At 46.4% G+C, this 22469-nt stretch overlaps 1 protein-coding gene across 1 annotated transcript in view; it reads left to right on the top strand.

The window, feature by feature from the left end:
* Window positions 1-22469, top strand: part of GUCY1A2 (guanylate cyclase 1 soluble subunit alpha 2) — a 326026-nt gene that overhangs the window by 286110 nt on the left and 17447 nt on the right. Inside the window, exons 6-7 of the mRNA XM_068266885.1 lie at window positions 1033-1176; window positions 14966-15120. Of these exons, the coding sequence (XP_068122986.1) occupies window positions 1033-1176; window positions 14966-15120 (299 nt within the window). The remainder of the gene's footprint in view (window positions 1-1032; window positions 1177-14965; window positions 15121-22469) is intronic.

The following is a 22469-nucleotide window of genomic DNA, read 5'->3' as shown; positions in this document are numbered from 1 at the left end:
AAAATCAGTAGTCACTCAGAGATCCTTCGGTCCCCCACAGCCAGCTAGTTTCATTTTCGCTGACAGGCCTGGCCATACGTATTATGTGTTCCCATCCGCAATAGTGTCCTGCGCCTGTGCAGGGAACATGAAGCAGGATACGTGTGGCCAGCCTACGCAGGTACAGAAACCACTGGAGCCTCCGTGAGTGACTGCAAGGGCATGGGACGGCTGCAGGGGGCTGGTAGAAGCCCCAGGTGAGTAAAACTGATTTTTTTATTCCTTGCTTAAGTGTCCCTTTAAGGCTGGTGGTGGAAGAAAGAGCTGGAAGTTGATGGACCTCCGACTGTTGATTCTACAGGCAAGCTGAGGACTGCAATCAGCAGAATATGAGCCAGACTGCAATCAACAGAATATAAGCCAAATTGCAATCAACAAGAAAGGTGCCAGACTACAAGTGATGGATCAAGATGGGAGTTCTGATGGAGAACCTCAAGGACTTCTTCCACCACAGTATGTCAATCCAGTATAGCCATTTCCACCCGTGTTGTGACAGTCTCCCCCAAAATGAGATTGATGCAAGGAGAAGCCACTGGAAGAGCAAAGCAGACAGGAGGACAATTTGCAATTTGCACAGACAGGTAGTCATAACATCAGTTGCTTGAGTCATTCTGAGTAACTGTCATTAGAGGTTGCCAGGTCAGAGATCTTGGGGGGGGGGCTGTATTGGAGGAAGATTAAAATGCTTCCACAGTAATTACACGTCTGAACTCAGCTTGATTACCATCAAACAATACAAGCCTTCAGTAACGTTTAGAATGTATACAGCTTTCCCCGACATCTTTCAGGAGGTCATTAGTGTTGAGCTACTAACAACTGTCCTCTACATCTCTCACTTCTCCTTCCCTCTTTCTTCTCTATAACAATGTACAGGCTGCTCAGCAATAGCCAAGCTGTGTGTCTGTACAGTGATTGTTGCTAAGCTGCTTATGATAATTGAGTGACGTTTCTGTCTGCCTGGCCCATACTTATGGTGTCTCTTTCATCAAACAGGTGGAAACCATTGGTGATGCCTACTGTGTGGCAGCCGGGCTTCACCGGAAAAGCAAAAGCCATGCCAAGCCAATCGCACTGATGGCTCTAAAGATGATGGAACTGTCCGGAGAGGTTCTCACACCGGATGGAAGACCCATTAAGGTAAGCTGTCTTCCAGTGCCAAAAGTCAACATAAGAATTAAAGTTGACCACAGAGCTTTGGGAGATTTCTTTAAAGCAGCTGTGTTGCCACTGGAGGGGGCAGGGATTTACCTGTCTAATATATTACAGGCTAACAGGTGGGTTATTAACCTTGAGACCAACCCTGCAGCATTAAGACAGAGCCTTATATGTCTTTTACACTGGAAGTACTCTACAAGACTAGCAGATGGTATCCTTTCCATAGAGCAGAGCTGTTTGGCTATTTGAGCAGGCCTGATCTGGGTGTAGAGCCCAGGAATGAATGGAGCACTCTAGGCTCTATACCAGTAATTACAAGTTTGCACATTGGCAGAGGAGCTTTGCTTGAATCCAGTAGCTAAGGAGTGGCTCTTCTGACTACTAAAAGGGTATCTGTAGCCAGTGGCATAGATAAGGAACTGTGGGCCCCAATGCAAGTTTTACATTACAGCCCAACCACCCAGCCCCCGCCCCCCCCCCCCCTCCCCGCCAGCGTTCTATACATAACAATTGATACAGCGCACCAAAACCTACTAATGGCAACTACAGTGTCAGAGGTGCAAGAAGAGGATGGGGAACAGCTGGTTAATGATTACTACTATTCACAGCATCTATGTAAGTGATGATTACCAGCAAAGGGCCAATAAAAAGCTAATACTGCAATTGAGTGAGAGCCCCTCGGGGCACCTCTGGCCCAAGGGCCCCGGTGCGGTCGCAACCTCTGCATCCCCTATTGCTACGCCACTGTCTGTAGCACCCAAAAATGATTGGACAGTAACACTGAACAGCCTTACACAATACTGATATGTGAGACTACATTTTACTGATCTCAAAGAAGGGGGGGGGGGGCAAATATCTGGGAGGAGCTCAAAAGCTACCTTATACCATTATCTGGGGCCTAATGTCTACCTACTACTTGTAATTTGCTCTTAGGATGGGATGGAGTATCTTAAGTTTTGGTGGATTTGCTTATTTGTGAGTCCAGTGATTTCTGCTTACACCACTGTATGCATTTTACCACTGTTTCTAAAAGTGTAAGGAGAAAGTCCTCAAGTGTTAGCAGGCATCTGCAGAAGGGAAGGGGAAGGGGGGCTCTGGGTGCCCAAATACACCCCTCCTTCTTTTAAAATATCCATAAAAAGGCCTCTTTTGGCTGTGAAAAGTAAGCCCCCTGGCTGCAGCAAGCTCCTACCACTGCACTCATTAAGCCCCGCCCACCACCTGCAGTAAGCTTCTCCCCTACCTGGGACACTTTGGAGTAAACCATCACCACAGCTTTATGGAAGCAGATAAGATGGTGTCTCCCTGACAGCAGTGACCTCTCCCTCCCCCACAATTCACAGCGACATCTAGGACCCATACTGACCTCTCCCTCCCCAGCATTAGCACTGCAGTGATCCTGCCTCCCCCAGAACCCACAGTGAACTCTCCCTCCCCAATGGCACCCTTCCTGTCCCCAGTAGCACCCATAGCAACCACCCTTAGCACCTAAACTGACCTCTCCCTCCCCCAGCATCCCAAGTGACCTCTCATTTCCACACCACCCACAATGACTTTCCCTACCTGAAGCACCCACGCTGACCTCTACTTTTCCCAACATCCACCCACAACCCTTCCCCCCATAGCTGGCACCCAGTACTCACATGACACCAAGTACCTGCACCCAGGCCTGACATTCCACCCAGTATTCACACCTGCACACAGCCTCCACATGGCACCCACTATCTGCACCAAGCACCCACTTAACCAGTACCCGCATCCAAAGTACCTGCATTTAACCACTTAAGGACTACAGGCTTTACTCCCCCAAGCTATTTTTTACAAACTAGGGCTCTGCAGCTTTAATGGCTTGCTGCAGAGCCACAAAACTGAGCACACAAATTACCCCCCCCCCCTTTTCTGTCCAACAACAGAGCTTTCTGTTGGTGGATTCTGATCGCTGCTGCAGGCAGTGCTTTTTGTGTTATGTCTCTCCCCCCCCGATGTCATATCCCAACGATAAGCTCTCATAGGTATCAGTCTATGAGAGCCGATCGCTCTCTGAGCCTCTCCAGGGGACAGCCGAGTGACACGGCTGTCCACAGTACAGTGCTGTGGTAGATCGCAGTGCTGTACAATTTAAGTAGACGGTGGCTTACGATGTCTAACAGTCTCCTAGCGGCAATCACCGCTGTTAGGCTCCCTGCACACTACATGCGATTCCGATTTTTAATCGTTTTTTACATGCAATTCCAATTTCTGATTTTTAATCGTTACTGCATGCTGCGTTTTTTTTCTGTTGATAGCATTTAGGGAAAATCGGAATTGCAAATCGGAATCGCAAACCGGATTTGCAGTGTGCAGGGAGCCTTAGAATGATGATGGAGCGGAGCATCAGCGCGTGCGATTTCCTACAAAACCCCACCCCAGGACTTGATGCCTTTCAGCGTTCTGCTTTCCTGGGGCTACTAGCTTCCCGACGCCTATCGGCGTTAGGCGGTCGGGAAGCAGTTAAAGCCCATGTCATACCCAATGCCCACCCATAGCAAGCACCCTAGTACTTGTATTGCACCAAGTATTCACACCCAGGTCGCACACAGTACTTGCACCCACACAACATCCAGTACACGCACCCAGATCTCACATGGTACTAAGTACCTGCAATCAACACCCGCATGACACTCGATACCCACCCATAGCCAGAACCCACATGACATGACACCCTTTACGCGCACCGAGAACCCATATGGCACTCAGCTTCTACATTCAGCACCCACATGCTAGCCAATATCCCCTTAGCCAGAAAAGAGGAAGGGGGACCGTGCAGCCACCGGTGATAGCCTCCGACTGACTCCACACTATTGAATGCAGCCAGCGCTTCTATGACTGAATGTATGTGTCAAGGGGCGGGTTTGGGACAGTTGGAGAGGCAAGAGGGAGGGGTCGGGGGAAAGGTCCCCCTCCACCTGTAGGTACTACGGTGCATTTGGGTTCTGGTGGAGGCCGTTTTTTTTATTTTAGCACCCCCCACTTAAGGACCCTCTGCACGGCCCTGAGTGTTAGGAGAAAACTCCTCCTCTCAGACCCATCAAACCTGGATTTTGATCCATTAGTGTGATGGATGTGTGCTTTAGTGCGTGCTTTACTGTCTGTTAGGGATGCTCAGCTTGCTTCCACTTTGTTATACTATATCAGCTCCAACCACTGGGACTGCTAACAATTCACACCTGAAGTGTTGAGACATACATCAGGACAGGGCCACTTTAAGAAATGGAATCATCTGCATAATACTCCAACTCTGCTGATCCATGAATAATAGATTGAATGGACATAACACTGTGTGCCTATTATTAAACACATTCACCCCTCACTAATTTCAGTTCTGTAAGTTAATAATTCAAATAGTCTCTCCATTCTAGTAAATAATTCAGGGAGGCTGGTAAACGGCGCTCTGCAGTGCATGTAAAATGTATACAGGCTAAAAAAAGTCATTTCATTGCTTTATAATCTTCCTATGCAAATAAATGCTCTTGGTTAGGATACATTAAACATTATTTCAGTTCATTATTTGAAGTGCTTCTGCCCTTTGTAAGATGGGAAAGAGCTGGAAGAGCTACGTGTTTGTCATTTCTTAAAGTGGTTATAACAAGCGCTGGTTATAAAAAAAAAACGGACCTGTCACTGTTCTGTATTTTATTCATCAATCAGTCTGATGTAAGTCATGAGTTTTTCTAACATGCTCCATGTGCCAAAGAAATACAGTAGTTGTTTTAAGGAGCGTCCTTTTTCCTTAGAAACACTGTATTTTTGGGACTATAAGACTCACTTTTTCTTCCTCAAAAGTTGGGGGAAAAGTCACAGCGTCTTATAGTCCAAATGCAGGGAGTTCCTGACTTGTGAACGCCTTTTAATATGAACCTCCAACCTGCTGCAATGTTGGGGACTCCCTGTACTTTGCCCATGCAGAGGAGGACACTGGGGGACACAAAGGGGCATAGAGGAGGACACAAGAAGGACAGAGGTGGACACCGGGAGACACATGGGAGACACAGGGAGACACAAGAGGTACAATGGGGCATGCGGTACAAAGGGGGCATTATCCACACAATGCCCCTTCACCATGGATGCACCAGGTTTAGTATACATTTTTCCCCTGGTTTTTGTCCTCTAAACCTAAGTGTGTCTTATGGCCAGGGGCGTCTTATAGTCTGAAAAATACGGTAGATAGCTAGATTGTATTGAGACGACTCTCTCCTGCTTATCTCTGGTTTATATCAGTCTCCCATGTAACTGAAAGTTTTGAATCAGGATGAAGCCATTTATTGGCTAAAGGCTGCCATACACTGGTCGATTGCCACCAGAACGACCAACAGATAGATCCCTCTCTGATCGAATCTGATCAGAGAGGGATCGTATGGCTGCCCATACACTGCACACAGATTTTGAACCGATTTCAGCATGAAATCGATTCACAACCTGTGGAGCTGCTGCTGCCGCGTGCCTCGCACCCCTGCTCCCCCGGCCAGCCGCAATACATCACCTGTCTGCCTGCGCAAGTCCGCGCAGTCTCTCATTTCTTCCATTGTCCTCCTCCATCTTATCTTCACTTCCTGTCCTGTCCTGTGACAAGCAGAACGTTCAAACGGTAGAGCACCCTCTACTGTTTTATCTCCACTTTCTTACAGGATGGGACAGGAAGTGAAGACAAGACGGAGAAGTGCCGGATGAAGTGAGAGACTGCAGTGACTCGCGCGGGCTGGACAGGTGATGTATTGCTGCATCGGTGCTGGGGGGAGCACAGGACCAGTGCTCCATTGCTCGCCCCTGTGGAAGCAGGGCGGCTTCAGACTGGGATCAAACAACATGATCTCTCTTCTATTTTTTTACTTCTCACTTTGAAAAGTATTATGGCCCTGACACCAATTTGCTTTTCCCCCTTTGCGCTAGTTTCGCCTTAACTACTTACTGCACAGTATGTAGTATATCTATGCCCTGGGAAACTTCATCTAAAGTCCCAGGGACTTAGATATTAGTCTATTGCTGCCGCTCACTTCCGCTTGCTTCCGCGTGCTTTCTCGCAACCAATCATTATAGGGGAGATGAATGAAAACGCAGTTAATCTAAGTCCCCATGTCAATGATTGCAGCCTTGCAGGCATCAATGAGATGCCTGCGGTCATTGTAATTACAGAAGTAACTCTATAGTACGCTAACAGGAAATAATGTGCGAGGACATCTTTTGACCACATAGTAAAATTACACCTACATACATTTTTTTTAATTAAAAGACCTACGTTTACATTTAAAATGAACCCTTTACCTCTCACACTCGCCCATAGTTACCCCCAAAAAATATTTTGCATAAAAAAGACAATTAAAAGAAAATACATAAATAGTTACCTTAGGGACTGAAATATTTTAATATGTATGTCAAGAGGGTATATTACTGTTATTTTTGAAAATATGGGCTTTTAATTAGTGATGGAGGCAAAACTGAAAAAATGCAGCTGTATTTCCAAATAAAATATTGACGCCATAGATTGCTCTAGGGAAATATTTTAAACGTTGCAAATCTGCAAACAAAATGTGTGAGTTTTATCCACAATAGAACGTTTTATTTTTAAAACTATAATGGTCGAAAACAGAAATTTGAATTTTTTCAATTTTTTTCCTATTATTCCCATTAAAATGCATTTAGAATAATTTCCTATTATTCCCATTAAAATGTACCACCCAAAGAAAGCCTAATTGGTAGCAAAAAAAACAAGATATAGATCGTTTCATTGTGATAAGCACTGATTAGTAAGTTACTGGCAAATGAAAGGGAAGAGAGCGTGGAAAGGTGAAAATTGCTTCGGGTCTTAAGGGGAAAAACCCCTCAGTGGTCAACTAGTTGAAGTAAACACGAGCTTAAAGCTGCAACAAACTTTTTTTTGGGGGGGTGGGCGCGCTTAACATGCCAGCTTTATTAAAATAATATTATAGTAAGAGGACATATAAAAAAACATGTTTTCAAGACAATAGAATACAATTGATGTTCACGACAGTGGTAAGTAAACAGTTGCAATGATCCGGTCAGTAAGCATCAATGTAAATTGAAAAAGAAGTATACCATAGCAAACATTATAGAGGTGGATAAGAACCAAAGGGAGACAATCGCAAAAACAAAGTATACCAATAAGCGGCATGTCATACAGTGTTATTTAGAGGATAAACACAATTTCTGGAAACATGCATTGGGGTTAACCAAACTTCTGACCCCGCCAGGTCAAAAGTCAAAACCCTCAATGAAATCGACATGTATAACTGCAGTGGTTAGCTAATGGCGTGCAGCCAAGGACTAAATAAGAGGTGGCACAGCTGGCAGTGTTAGGTATGAGAAGAGGCTATCCAAACATCCCAGATTCTAGTGTATTTATATAACTCCTAAACGACTGCTCCACGCCAATTGGCATGAGCAGCGCGGCAGCCCCAAGACCACTCCACGCCAATTGGTGTGAAGTGCTAGGGGCGGGATTGCAGGAGATCGCTCCGCTCCGCCATCAGTCTCCCAGCGGCAATCACCGCTAGGAGACTGGTAGAGGGCAAAACTGACATCTATTTACTATGTACAGCAATGTGATCTACGGCAGCGTTGTACTGGGGACAGCCGTGTCACTCGGCTGTCCCCTGGGAAGGCATGACAGCGATCCGCTGAAGTCTATGACAGCCGATCGCGCTGATTGGCTGGCGAGGGGAAGGCGAATATAAATAAAATAGGAAACTTTATTAAAAAAAAATAATAATAATATTTGTAAAAAAAAAAACATCCTGGCAGCAATCATAGCCCACCAACAGAGAGCTCTGTTAGTGGGCAGAAAAGGGGAGGGGATCACTTGTGTGCTGAGTTGTACGGCCCTGCAGCGAGGCCTTAAAGCTGCAGTGGCCTAATTAGCAAAAAAAATGGCCTGGTCACTAGGTGGGTATTAGACCGTGGTCCCCAAGTGATTAAGGCAGCCCTTCACCCCTTCCTGATAAACAGCTTTGTGGAATGGAAGAATGGTGTTAAAGCAGACCTGAACTCAGAACGTCTTCTCTACTCTAAAAGATAAGCAACAGCATAATAGCATTTAAAGAAAAACATCTAGTTAAACTAGAAAGGGGGAAAAAGAACACCATCCTGAACCCACACATATCCCAGTTGATCCAGAGGAAGGCGAGAAACCTTACACAGCCTGATCCAATTAAACTTAAAAGGGAAAAATTCCTTCCTTCCCAACTCCAGATGGCAGTCAAATAAATCCCTGGATCAACTCTCCTAGGAATTACCTAATAATTATTGCCGTGGATGCCCTTCAATGCAAGGAAAGCACCCAAGCCCTCCTTAAATGCAGAGTTTGCCATAACTAATTCCTGATCCTGAGGTAAGGTATTCCAGTTTCTAACCACTCTCACTATAAAGGACCCCTTTTTAAATGGATGACAAAAACCTTTTTTCCTCCATTTTCAGATCTTGCCTCCTTGTCCGTTGTACAAGCCTAGGGACAAAAAGTTCTCTGATGTATTTATACATGTTAATCAGGTCACCTCTCAGTCACCTTTTTTCCAAGCTAAATAGTGTACAGGCTGTTGCATAAGGGAAAGGTTTATAACAGAAGATAGACGGGGTGCCTCGAATCCATATCAGGAGGGCAAAATCATTATGCCTGCTTTATTACTCAGAGTATAAGTTAGGGATGGAAAAGGTAACAAGGGCGCCCATGGAAAGAAGGGTGACGCCATTCACAGCTAATGATAAAAGCCATGATTAGGAGCAATAGGTGGACATTTTGTGTCCCCCCCCCCCCCCCCCCGAGACGCCCTCCCCAAAAAGGGCACCAAGACTACCCACTATGCAAATTGTGGCAGATTTCCAATATTTTACTATCGGACTCAACATTAGCAGCTTTAAAGGATTTATCTTGTTTGAGATGAGTGCATTGCTTTTGACCTCAGTTGGCAGAACTCCTTGTGCTGTAAGTTCTAGGAATGTTTTGATGTCTCTCTACTAGCAGAAAATACAGAAACTGAAAGCAGAAGTCCTCTGTTGTTGTCTCACACTGCCTCTAGTGACATGTGGCCCTAAATACACATTACACAGTACTAATTAGTAGCATGGAAATGTAACAAATACGAAATAAAAAATGTGCTAAAATAAATAGAGCTGGAGCACTTACAAGCCTCTAAATACATTGGCTGCTAATGGGGTTAAGTAGGAGAATATTGGTAATTTTACAGCTATTCTACTAATGACGATATCCAGCGCCCTTTTTTCCCAGGTGCCTTTATTACATGTGCGCATTTATGGATAATTTACGATATATTTTCAAGTACATGTGCCCTTCAAGCTCGTTTGTCCAACTTGTTACCTTGAACACATAATAAAAAATCTCTCATTTTTTTAGCATGTGTGATGATTGCTATTCTCTTCAAACGGAGACTATTTTTCAGATTAGCATCCTCCAGTGTTAATACGTCTTCTGTCCCCGCTGGCAGCGTGCCAGTGACATTTTGCATAAATGAGATGCGGTTGGCACGCACCGCTGCTGAAGGGATTGGCATTGTATCATTAGCAGAAAGACTCTCGCATAACTCTCCCTTTATGCCAAAGCCCGCTCATTATTAGCATCATACCATGCTGGAGAAAGATGTGTCTTGTCTAACAAATGGCAGATGTTTTGTATGAATTCAGGAGGAAGTTTTAAATGTCACCTTGAAAGCGCAATGTTACTAAGCAACTATCTTACACTTCAACGTTCCACTTCTCTAAGGTAACCAAATGCAAGCGCATGGACTTCTTTTTTTACTTATATGTAATATTAAAGAGCTTCCATAGTGACATATAGTAGAATGCTGACAGTATTTTTTTTAATTTTGTGGGGGGCTTTATTATTTTGTGTTGGACACTCTATTGCACTGTATATAGCATATACTCCTGACGAAGCCCCAATTGGGCGAAACATACTGGGTGTGTATGAAGGAATAGGGGGTGTGTCTCACTAGTTCTTGTTCACTTACTGTTTGTGAGACCTGGGCAGAGGACTGTGACCTCCAGTGGGTGAAGCCCTGGAGTTGTACACATTGTATGTAGTGCTGTGAGTGTGTGACACCCGGGCGATAAAAGATACGCTCAGGTGCCAAGAACTCTACCCAACCAGCATCATCATGTTTGCTGTCCCCCTAATATCTATTGTTTTAGAGTACCTTGTATATGTTACGGCCAGAACCCGAAGTGTGGCCACTTCGGGTTCTGGCCGGCCAATGTGCGAAGTGGCCGCAGCGCAGCGGCCAATGTTAGAAATGTAATGATTACACTAACCTCAATGTATTTTGTGGCCGTCTCGCTGCGGCCAAATGTATTACAACTTGGTTAATTTAATTAAATATAGCCGGCTGCAATGTAATAGATGAAGCCGCCGGCTTTCGCACTGTTATATTTTAGCGTGGGGCCTTTCCTGTTGTGATAAATTTATTTGATTCAATTCTTTGATTTGATTCAATTCCCCCAAGTGCATTTTCATGCAGAATTTTCCTCTTAGGTATTATTTCAACTAGCTTGGGAACACAGAGTAAACAACAAGATGTTTATGCAGAGCTTCTGTTTGGTTTCAAGGTGCGTTTGTAGTTTCTTGGGGGGGCTCAGCGCACCTCTGATTGGTGGCCATTCGGATGCGGCCTGGTGATGCGCTGATCCACCTTTGCGCAATTTTACATTTTTACTTGGTAGCGCACCCAGGCTATGCATATGCATAATTTAGGGTTAGTCCCAAGGGGGATGACTTTTTCGCAGTGGGAGGGACGAGTACTTAACAAGTTGCATGCAAGCTATTATGGAAACCAACATCCTCCAATGGTAGACAGGTGCATTTTATTTGAATGCTGTGTGTGTATTTTATCCCACTAGTGGGGCTTGCACTCTCAAGCAGGTAGTCATAAGGATGCAATCTGTTTTTAAGTAGCGCTGTTCCTTTCCTCGCCATATACAACTGTGATAAATTGCAGAATGTAAATCAAGGGTGCCTCCTGAAGTGCTGAGCATGCCTCCCATACAGGACCCCTTGCTGCCCCTGACTGTGCTCGCAAGGAGTGGACAGCAGATCGGGCGCATAGCAACGGTTGACATGCACCAAATGCTATTTTAGCCTTGCGCCTGATTGGCTGTGTACTGGGAGGCAGGCAGCAGGAAGTAAACAGGAGCAGTGCACTGGACGCCGGGACAGGTAATATACATGCTGGTTGTAACGATCGGTGTCAGCACACAGAGAGAATCTGATTATTGATGATCTTCAGAATCATCAACAATACAGATGTATACCTGATTATGGATGATCTGCAGAATCACCAATAATACAAGTATGACTAACCTCTGGACACCTAAAGAAGTGTGTTTGGTGCAACTGTAGGCTATCTCCCGTGGGGCGGGAGACACAGATAACTTTGACCAGAGACCACCTGAGGAGCAGGTGGCCCTTGGCTGTGCAGGGACTATCTCCTTAAGAGAGGGGATAGAGATAATCTGGCAGCCAGTGATTCCCTAGTAAACTGGTAATCAGACTGTACTGCAGCCAGGGGACTCCTATGGGATAGAGGCCACTGGCTGCACTGCAGGAAGGACTCTCTGAGGAACAAGAGGTCCTTGCAGCTAACTGACACTTGGTGGAATAGTGTCACGGGTAGTACAGACAGACTGAACACTCAAGGGATGAGTGACAGCCAGAAGGGTCGGGCAGGCCAGGTCGGCAACACACGAGCAAATAAGGTACAAAGACAGAAGGCTGATTCGGTAACCGGGTACAGGCAAGGTTGGCAACTGGTAGGCAGATAGGCAGAGGTACCGAATCAGAAAGCAAGAGAGAGCTCGACAGAGCAAATGGTCATAACAGATATAAAGCACAATCCTAGTCTGGGGTGTGAGGTCCTTGGTCTCGACACCCAGGAACTAGTCTAAGGAATAACACAGTATCCTATGCTTGGGTGTGAGGTCCTAGGTCTCAACACCCCGGAACTGGTCTAAAGTATAACACAGCAATGACACAGTAATCCTAAATTTTTCAGTTCTAAAGGAAGAAGGAGCTTACTGGGTATTTTATAAATACTGATAATCCTCTTGCTTCTCCTAATTGACACCATTACGGAAAAGTTAATTGTTTAGGTGCCTGCTTGAAGCTGTACACTTTATGGGGTTAACATTTTCTAAATGTCTTATATTCCCGTCACTTTGCTCAATTTTTGGGTTGCATTCATCTTAGGCCCCTTTCACATATCCCTTGTTACGTCGCGGTACGCTTCCTCATCACAAAGGCAATGAAAGTCTATGGAGACTTTCATACTCTCGCAATGCATCGTGCTGTGCTAGAAGTAGTCCAATCGCTGCAATGCCATTGCAAAGTCTAAAGACAATCGTAACTGTCGAAACATGTCAATCTGAGTCCAGAGGGGTGCCCCATGGACTGTTGGAGTACCTAACTAGGTGGTCTGAACCATTAAAGGACGTTTCTCACGGCAAGAACTATCTTATACAGCTCCTGGGAATCCAGGAAGAACAATGGAACGCAGGAAACTTGAGCCTGTGGTGTGAGGTGGGTTCCAGAATAGCGAGAGTTATCGTGAGAACCATCTGGCAACACTGAAGGGTGACGTCCAGGGCCAGATTTAGGCCAAGGCCACCTAGGCCATGGCCTAGGGCACCACAGGAGGAAGGGCACCAAAGCAGCATGCTAAACTGGTGCAGCATTTGCAAGCTTGCAAATGCTGCAATATAGGGAGATCAGGCGAGCGCCTGACCACGGTATTCTCCAGCACAGACAGCCATCTTGCTCTCTGTGTACGTCCGCATTGTGGCCGGCGGCTATGGACTTGGGCACCATTGGAGACGGAAAGGAAGAGGAAGCTTCTGCACTGGAGACAAGCAGAGAAATGAGTGACACTGATGGCTGCTGCGGTGTGAAGGCCAGCTGGCTACCTATACTGAAAGGTGGGGGGTGTATGAAAAGGAGGGATTAAGGGAGTCATCTGGCTATACTGGAGGGAAAGGGAGAGGAGTCATCTGGCTACATATACTAGATGGAAGGGGAGGGGTCATCTGGCTACCTGTACTGGAGGAAAAGGGGGGAGGAGTCATCTGGCTAGCTATACTGGGGGGGTCATCAGGTTACCTATACTAGAGGGAAGGGGTCATCTCGCTACCTATACTGAAAGGGGGCGGCTGGTGACAGTGGCCTAGGGTGGTAAAGAGTACAAATCCGGCCCTAGGTGTGTTACCGCATGATCCGTGCATCCCACGTGGATTATGCAGTAATGCAAGTCTATGGCGATGCAGTAAGTGTAAACAGCGGACCAATGAGAATCCCAGTGACGTACTTCCTGCCCAGCAACACATTTGCTTTCTGTAAAAATCTTGCAGGTTGGGAATGTCCGTTGTGGAATAACAATGAAAACCTGGGTCTGGTGAAAACAGACTCTGTTAACGGCCCATGGGACATTTTTTAAGTGGCATGTGACCAGTTGCATACCTAGGGCATTTGACACCCGGTGCTGGGTATTTATAAGACACCCCCCACCCACCCAAAAAAAAGGAAAGGAGCGAGTATGGCATACCAAGCGCGCCATATTAGGTAATGCCAGATATAGGTGTCACCAGTATAGGTAAAGGTAGCATAGTGGCCCTAGTGTATGTAATACAGTTGTCCCCAGTATAGGTAGCTAGTATAGTTGCCCCCAGTATAGTTGGACCAGTGCAGCTAGTATAGTTACCCCCAGTATAAGTAGTATAGTTGCCGCCGTGTAGCTAGTATAGTTGCCCCCAGTGTAGCTAGTATAGTTGCCCCCAGTGTAGCTAGTATAGTTGCCCCCAGTATAGGTAGTATAGTTGCCCACAGTATAGGTAGTATAGTTGCCCCCAGTATAGCTAGTATAGTTGTCCCGGTATAGATCGTATAGTTGCCCCAGTATAGCTAGTATAGTTGCCCCGATATAGATAGTATAGTTACCCCATTATAGATAGTATAGTTGCCCCCAGTGTAGGTAGTATAGTTGCCCCCAGTGTAGGTAGTATAGTTGCTCCCAGTGTAGGTAGTTTAGTTGCCCCCAGTGTAGCTAGTATAGTTGCCCCAGTGTAGCTAGTATAGTTGGCCCAGTATAGCTAGTATAGTTTCCCCCAGTGTAGCTCGTATAGTTGCACTAGGAGGGGGAAGCAGCCCAAGAAGGAGGGCTGCGGGGGCAGCGGCGGGGAAGGGGCCAGAACACCCTCTCTCCCTCACCTGGGTCCCCTCCTTCTGCTCTCTCCCCCTCTAAGCAGGCGTGGCACTGTCGTCACAGCTCTCCGCCTTCAATGTCGCTCACTGTGTTTCCGCTAATCAGGAAGCACAGTGTGCGGCATTGAAGGCGGAGAGCTGTGGCGATGCTGACGCTGTGTTCCAGTGCTTGGAACGCGGAGTGCGGGTAAGTAATTCTCCAGCTGCCACGCCTGCTTGCCGTTGATATATATGGAGGGAAAGAGAGGCAAAATGAGGGGACACAGGTGAGGGAGGGGGGGTTCTGGGCCCCCTCCCCGCCGCTGTTACCGCTGACCCTCCTTCTAGCGCGGCTTCCCCTTCCTGTCAGATACCCGGTGCACCACGCCCAATGGTAGGAACGCCCCTGCATGTGACTTTCAATTGACAACCTCTGTATGCTCTTTACTTACACTGTATTCATGTTCCACAAAAAAACCTTTACAGTTTTTCTATGAAAGGTATGTCTGTGATGTAAGTTCTGCTTCTTTTTCTTTTTGGCAGATGAGAATAGGGATTCACACTGGCTCAGTCCTCGCTGGAGTTGTTGGAGTGAGGATGCCTCGATATTGTCTCTTTGGAAACAACGTGACATTGGCCAGCAAGTTTGAATCAGGGAGTCACCCTCGACGCATTAATGTCAGCCCAACAGCATACCAGTAAGTATTATTATTATTATTTAGTATTTATTTAGTGCCAACATCTTCCGCAGTGATGTACCGGGTATATTGTCTTGTCATTAACTGTCCCTCAGAGTCTAGTCTTTACCATAAAAAAAAACAAAAAAAGCTTTTGCACCACTAAACAGTATGGCCCTTTAAGTGAATGCACTGAGGTGTGGATGCTGCTCTCAAACACTGGGAGTCGCCAGTCACTAGTGATAAAAACAAGAGGGAAGGGAGAGAGCGCTCCAATAGTGCATTACCTAATGTAAAATCAATGCAAATAATAGAATTACAATTAAGAAGTAGTAACATAAGCGCATCGCAAAAGTCGCCAGTGCATTTCTACCATAGTCATATGTCTATGTATGTATTGTGTAGTGTGTGTATTATAGGCTAGGGCCAATTTAAGGAGAAACCAATTAACTTATCTGTAAACCGGACACCGGAGTGCCCAAAGGAAACCCACGCAAACACGGGGAGAACATACAAACTCCATGCAAATGTTGCTCTGGCTGGGGCTCGAACTGGCAAGGCAACTGCCCACCTTGCTGCCCATGTATTTATTTACGTCTCAGAGCTTGCTTGGCTTTGTGGGTGGAGCCTGTGCATAAGGGAAGAGCACAGGAGTCTCCCTTCAGGGACCATAACATTAGGAGATTAAACCAATAAGGAAATCAAAAGATTCAATAATGATTGTTAAAGGCAACCACAATTAAGTGGTTGCACTTATCTTTAAGCTAAGTACACACGGGGGACAAGTGTAGCTGTCGCTAGCACACGGGAGCGTGTGCGCGACAGCTCAGCGACAGCTCATCGCCAAGTCCCTCTGCATCCACATGGCAGCAGAGGGATTAGCGATGCGGCGGAAGCTGTCGCTGAGGTTCCTCCCCCCCGCCGGAAGCTCCGTATGCTGTGTGTGGGTTGCTGTCGCTAGCCCGCATACACATGCGGGACTAGCGACAGTTCCGGCGAAGTTGCGGCGACAGCTGTAGCCGGCGATTGAACATGTCAATCGCCTGGCGACAGCTCCGATTGGCGACGGTTTGGGGCGCGTGCGTCATACACACGGGCGACCTGTCGCCGCAACACGTGCGTGCCACGTGGTTGCGGCGACAGCCGTACCCCGTGTGTATGAGCCTTTAGGCTACAGTATGAACATTAGACTGTGGCTATGGAAGGAATTAGACTGAGAGCTACTCTGAGGGGAAGTCAGTTCCAGGACTACATACACACTCTATAAAGTGCTGCAGAAATGTAAATGCTATAACTACGTTAAATAATAATGATAAAAGACAAAAAAAGCAAATGCTTTGCTGTAGTTTATAGTACATGTTCAGATTATATTGACAATGTTTACTTTAGGATCACTTTAATTCCCATGGTAGCAGACATTCCCTAAACAAAGCCCTATATCAGGGGTAGGGAACCTTTTGGGCTGAGAGAGCCATAAACACAACATATTTTAAAAAGTAATTCCACGAGAGCCATACAATAACTAATTACAAGGAAATGTGTGCATTTTATGCAAAACCAACACTTTAAAGTACAATAAGTGTCTGAATTCTTTTTAATAACGTTGTTATGCTGTTGCTAACAGTTAGCAACTGCATAACAACATTTGTAAAAAGAATTCAGAGACTTATTGGTTACCTAATGCAGCAATGTTTCAACAGAAATTAATGTACAGTGGGCAGCATTTTACCAGAAATTAATCGTAAAGTGGTCAGCATTTCACCATAAAATAGTCGTAAAGTGGGCAGCATTTCACCATAAAATGTAAAGTGGGGAGCATTTTAGCACAAAATAATCGCAATGTGGGCAGCAGTGACCAGAAAATAATCGCAATGTGGGCAGCATTCACCAGAAAATAATGGGAGCGGCAGGTTAGGGTGTGGAGAGGTAGGTCAAGGTGCTGGGTGGGCAGGTGATATTGCTTGTTGGGGGGGGGGGTGAGGTGCTGGGTGGGCAGGTAATATTGCTTGCTGGGGGGGTAGTGAGGTGCTGGGTGGGACGTGTGCAGGGTGGGTAGGTGATATTGGGCGGTGGGGGGTAAACAGGTGAGGTGCTGGGTGGGTAGGTGATATTTCTTGGTGGGTAGATGGGGGAAACAGCTGAGGTGCTGTGTGGGTTGGTGATATTGCTTGGCGGGTGGGGGGGGGGGGGAAACAGGTGAGGTGCTGGACAGGCAGCTGATATTGCTTGGTGGGTGGTGGGGGGAAACAGGTGAGGTGCTGGGTGGGTAGGTGATATTGCTTTGTGGGTGGTGGGGGAAACAGCTGAGGTGCTGTGTGGGTTGGTGACATTGCTTGGTGGGGGGGGGGGGGGAACAGGTGAGGTGCTGGACAGGCAGCTGATATTGCTTGGTGGGTGGTGGGGGGAAACAGGTGAGGTGCTGGGTGGGTAGGTGATATTGCTTGGTGGGGGGGAAACAGGTGAGGTGCTGGGTGGGTAGGTGATATTGCTTGGTGGGTGGTGGTGGGGAAACAGGTGAGGTGCTGGGTGGGTAGGTGATATTGGGTGGGGGGGGGGACAGGTAAGGTGCTGGGTGGGTAGGTGATATTGGGTGGGGGGGGGGGGCAGGTAAGGTGCTGGGTGGGTGGGTGATATTGGGTGGTGGTGGGGAAACAGGTGAGATGCTGGGTGGGTAGGTGATATTGGGTGGTGGGGGGGGAAACAGGTAAGGTGCTGGGTGGGTAGGTGATATTGGGTGGTGGTGGGGAAACAGGTGAGGTGCTGGACAGGCAGCTGATATTGCTTGGTGGGTGGCTGGGTGGGGGAAACAGGTGAGGTGCTGGGTGGGTAGGTGATATTGCTTGATGGGTGGGTGGGGAAACAGGTGAGGTGCTGGGTGGGTAGGTGATATTGCTTGGTGGGTGGGGGGGAAACAGGTGAGGTGCTGGGTGGGTAGGTGATATTGCTTGGTGGGTGGGTGGGGAAACAGGTGAGGTGCTGGGTAGGTAGGTGATATTGCTTGATGGGTGGCTGGGGAAACAGGTGAGGTGCTGGACAGGCAGCTGATATTGCTTGGTGGGTGGCTGGGTGGGGGAAACAGGTGAGGTGCTGGGTGGGTAGGTGATATTGCTTGATGGGTGGCTGGGGAAACAGGTGAGGTGCTGGACAGGCAGCTGATATTGCTTGGTGGGTGGCTGGGTGGGGGAAACAGGTGAGGTGCTGGGTGGGTAGGTGATATTGCTTTGTGGGTGGTGGGGGAAACAGGTGAGGTGCTGGGTGGGTAGGTGATATTGCTTGGTGGGTGGGTGGAGAAACAGGTGAGGTGCTGGGTGGGTAGGTGATATTGCTTGGTGGGTGGGTGGGGAAACAGGTGAGGTGCTGGACAGGCAGCTGATATTGCTTGGTGGGTGGCTGGGTGGGGGAAACAGGTGAGGCGCTGGGTGGGTAGGTGATATTGGGTGGTGGGGGGAAACAGGTGAGGTGCTGGGTAGGTAGATGATATTGCTTAGTGGGTGGCTGGGTGGGGGAAACAGGTGAGGCGCTGGGTGGCAGGCTTTATAATACTAACACTCACCAGCTTCCAGTCAGCTTCACCGCGGAGTTCCACAGCGCGGGCTCGGCTGACGTAATCACTGGCCGTAACTCACTCAGGCCTCCAGTCCCTATGCGGGGATGAAAAGAGCCATATATGGCTCGCGAGCCATAGGTTCCCGACCCCTGCCCTATATACTACTTGTAGAGCAGAAATGCAGGGAATAGGGTTAGAACCTCTGCTTTAAAAACAAAAGGCAATGCAGCACTCCAGCCAGGACACAGCTTCTTCCATGGTAGCCTAAGCACTATGACATTTTGCTTTTTGACAGATGTTCTTTAAAGACCCCCCTGTAGCGCAAAGGCTAATATGCTACATTTAGGTGCCTTCAGCAGTCAACTTTCGCACTCAGAGGCACCCGACAGAATCGCAGGTGCCGGAGGTTTGCGGAAATGCAAATTGTGGCATTGCATAGCGGGCACTACACACGCTATGCAGTGCCACAATTTGCATTTCTGCAAATCAACGGTGCCTGCGATTCAATCGGTGCGAAAATTGACCCTGTTGGCTGCTAATCGGGTGCCTCCCGGGGCCCAAATGTAACATCTTAGCCGCCTTTTTAAAAGCTGTAATTTGTGGCAAAAGTGGAACATTTCCACTTCCGCCGCCATGTGCCCAAATTTCCTTTTTTTTTTTTTTGCCGCTTATTGTGGCTTTTAGAATTGGCACCATAAGGGCTCCTGCGCCCTTTTTACCTGATGCCGCTGTTGGCTCTATTTCCCGCCCTTCCTGAAGAGACATTTGCATGTTCAGAGAATTGTATTGCTCACGTTAAGCTTTATCAGGAACACGGACAAGTGCTTGTTAAATAAATACTCTCATACCGTGCTGACATTTATTTTCCATTCTGCTTCTACGGATGGAGATAAGGAACTCTTCACATCAGTGCTAGTTTCATATACAGCCACTGAGCATGTGAAAGGGCTCTGACAGGATGTGTTATGCTGTAAAACATCAGATTTATTTACCAGCCTGCCCTACCGGAGGTTTCAGTTTCTTAGGAGAAATCTGAATTGGAAAATGTAGTTCCACTTAAAGGACCACTATCACAAAAATTCATACAATGTAAAATAAACGTGTGTTAGTTGTACATTTGTCCCAGACAAAAAGGCATTATAAATTACTTGTGCTTTCACTTGTAGTAGGCAGTAGATATGTGCCAGATCTGTCAGATTATGGTCTAATCCAGGGGTGCCCACACTTTTTCGGCTCGCGAGCTACTTTACAATTCGCCGAGGCCAGGAGATCTACTGACGTTTCAAATGCACCCAGACCCCCCCCCCACCGGAAATGTAGTTAGGTATAGGCTCCTTCAGTATAGGTTAGCTAGGTATAGGTCCCTTCAGTATAGGTTAGCTCGTATAGGTCCCTTCAGTATAGGTTAGCTAGGTATAGGTCCCTTCAGTATAGGTTAGCTAGGTATAGGTCCCTTCAGTATAGGTTAGCTCGTATAGGTCCCTTCAGTATAGGTTAGCTAGGTATAGGTCCCTGCAGTATAGGTTAGCTCGTATAGGTCCCTTCAGTATAGGTTAGCTGGGTATACAGTATGTTCCTTCAGTATAGGATAGCTGGGTATATGTGCCTTCAGTATAGGTTACCTGGGTATATGTGATTTTAGTATAGGTTAGCTGGGTATAGGGCCGGGCACACGTTTGAACTTCCTTCCCTCGGTGGCGTCCTGGTCTTCACCTCCTCAGCTGCGGCTGCCTGGAGGGCAGATACGAAATTCGGCGGCTGAGGGAGGCTCCGGTGGGCAGCGTGAGTGAAGTTGAAAGTTTTGCTTCTCTCCTCCCCTGATTGGCCGCTCCTCTCTCCTCCCCTGATTGGCTGCGCCTCTCTCCTCCCCTGATTGGCCGCGGCTCTCTCCTCCCGATAGGCCACGCGATCAGAAACTGCGTTGTAAGCTGCTGGCTGCCAAATTCAATGAGACGCGGCCATGAGGCCGCGATCTACCGGTAGATCGCGATCGACCTATTGGGCAGCCCTGGCCTAATCCATCTCCTCACAGGGGATTCTCAGATATTCCTTTATTTTCAAAAGCACTCCCTAGATGGCAGTGGCACAGCCCCACTGCCACAACAATGTGCACAGGAGACCATTGTATAGGTCTTTCCCAGGAAATGGTTTTACAAAGAATAAAGAAAACCCTGAGAATCCCCAAATGAGGAGATGAGCTAGTGCAAAATATGTCAGATTTGTACTGTATACTGTAAGTGACAGCAACAAAGGAAAACAGTAATTTGTAGTACATTTACTCAGAGACAAACCTACAACTAATACACATGTATTTACAGTTTATAAATTTTCACAATAGTTGACCTTTAACCCATTATCAGCTTCAATAGAGTTATTTTGTTTGATAAGCGGACTGCTTTTGACCTCAGTCAGCAGAACTCATTGTGCTGTAAATTCTTAGAATGTGTTGATCTCTCTCTCTAGAAGAAAATGTAGAAACTGAAAGCAGAAGTCCTCTGTTGTTGTCTCACACTTGCCCCCTAGTGACAAGTGGCCATAAATACACATTACAGCAGTACTAATTAGAAGCAAGAAAATGTAACAAAAAATGTGCTAAAACAAATTGGACTAGAGCACTTGCAACCCTCTAAATAAATTGGCTGCTAAAGGGTTAAGTTTGGGAGTAAAATCCTCAATTTTTTTTAACACCAGTGAATCCTAATCAATCCGATTGCTTACTGTGTGGAGTTATATTTAGTTCTGGCTTAGTATAAAACCACCACTCAGGCCACGAGACCAGATAGATGCTCTAGAACGGGTTATTCAATTATCCAATATCTCCAGGCTTGTGCCAGCCTCTGGGGGAATGTGTGTTATCTCTACCTATATAGTTTAACTACTAAGCTAAAGCCAGGAGAGGGATCATGTCTCTAGTGCTCTCCTCTCCGTATGCAGACCCTATCTGTAATGTAATCCCGTTGCTAATAACATGCCTTGGTGCTTAGCTCCAGGATAAAATAGGCAACATACCATATATACTATAATCAAACCAAACAGGTTTTCCTTGCAGACAAAATTGCAAAAAACTGCAATAACCTAACGTGAAAGAAATTCACAAAACACAATGGAAAATGACTGGGTCTGAAAAAATCAAACAGTCAACACTTTTCAATCAAAAAATAATTTTTATATGCTTTTTATACACTCTGTATATATGACTACAAATTACCTACATATGTATACATTATAGTAAAGGGAATGATAAGATACAGGTGCTCTTGTTTACATATCAAAGCCTGCTGCCAGAGGATCCAATCTCCACAGATTATTATTATTATTTAGTATTTATATAATGCTGACATCTTCCGCAGCGTTTTACAGGGTACATATTCATCTCACTAACTGCCGCTCAGAGGGACTCACAATCTAATCCCTACCATAGTCACATGTCTATGCACAGGTATATATACACACACAAATACATACACACATATTAGTGTATGTGTGTGTGTGTATATGTATGTATATATATATATATATATATATATATATACACATACACACAGAGACATCACTTCCTGGTTAGCGGCCATGTTTTTTGTTTGTAAACACTGCCTAAAACTGGCGACTAAAAGCCAGGATTGCGGCGGAAACGGCAAAGGGGGATCCAGGAGATCACAGTGTCTTAATTGGTATGTTTTTTATTGTACAAATCGGACGGTACAGATTCTATTTACAGGGAGGGGAAATTCAATTACCTTCTGGTCATAGTGTCCTTATATTATCTGAAATGGGAAGTTTCTGTTTTAATGTTTGCATTTTGAGATAAGCTTGTTATTGTAGC

Source organism: Hyperolius riggenbachi, chromosome 2, assembly GCF_040937935.1.
Source record: "Hyperolius riggenbachi isolate aHypRig1 chromosome 2, aHypRig1.pri, whole genome shotgun sequence".
In the NCBI taxonomy this organism is placed as follows: domain Eukaryota; kingdom Metazoa; phylum Chordata; class Amphibia; order Anura; family Hyperoliidae; genus Hyperolius; species Hyperolius riggenbachi.
The sequence above is the reverse complement of the archived record's forward strand: the minus strand, read 5'-3'. Positions and strand labels throughout refer to the sequence as shown.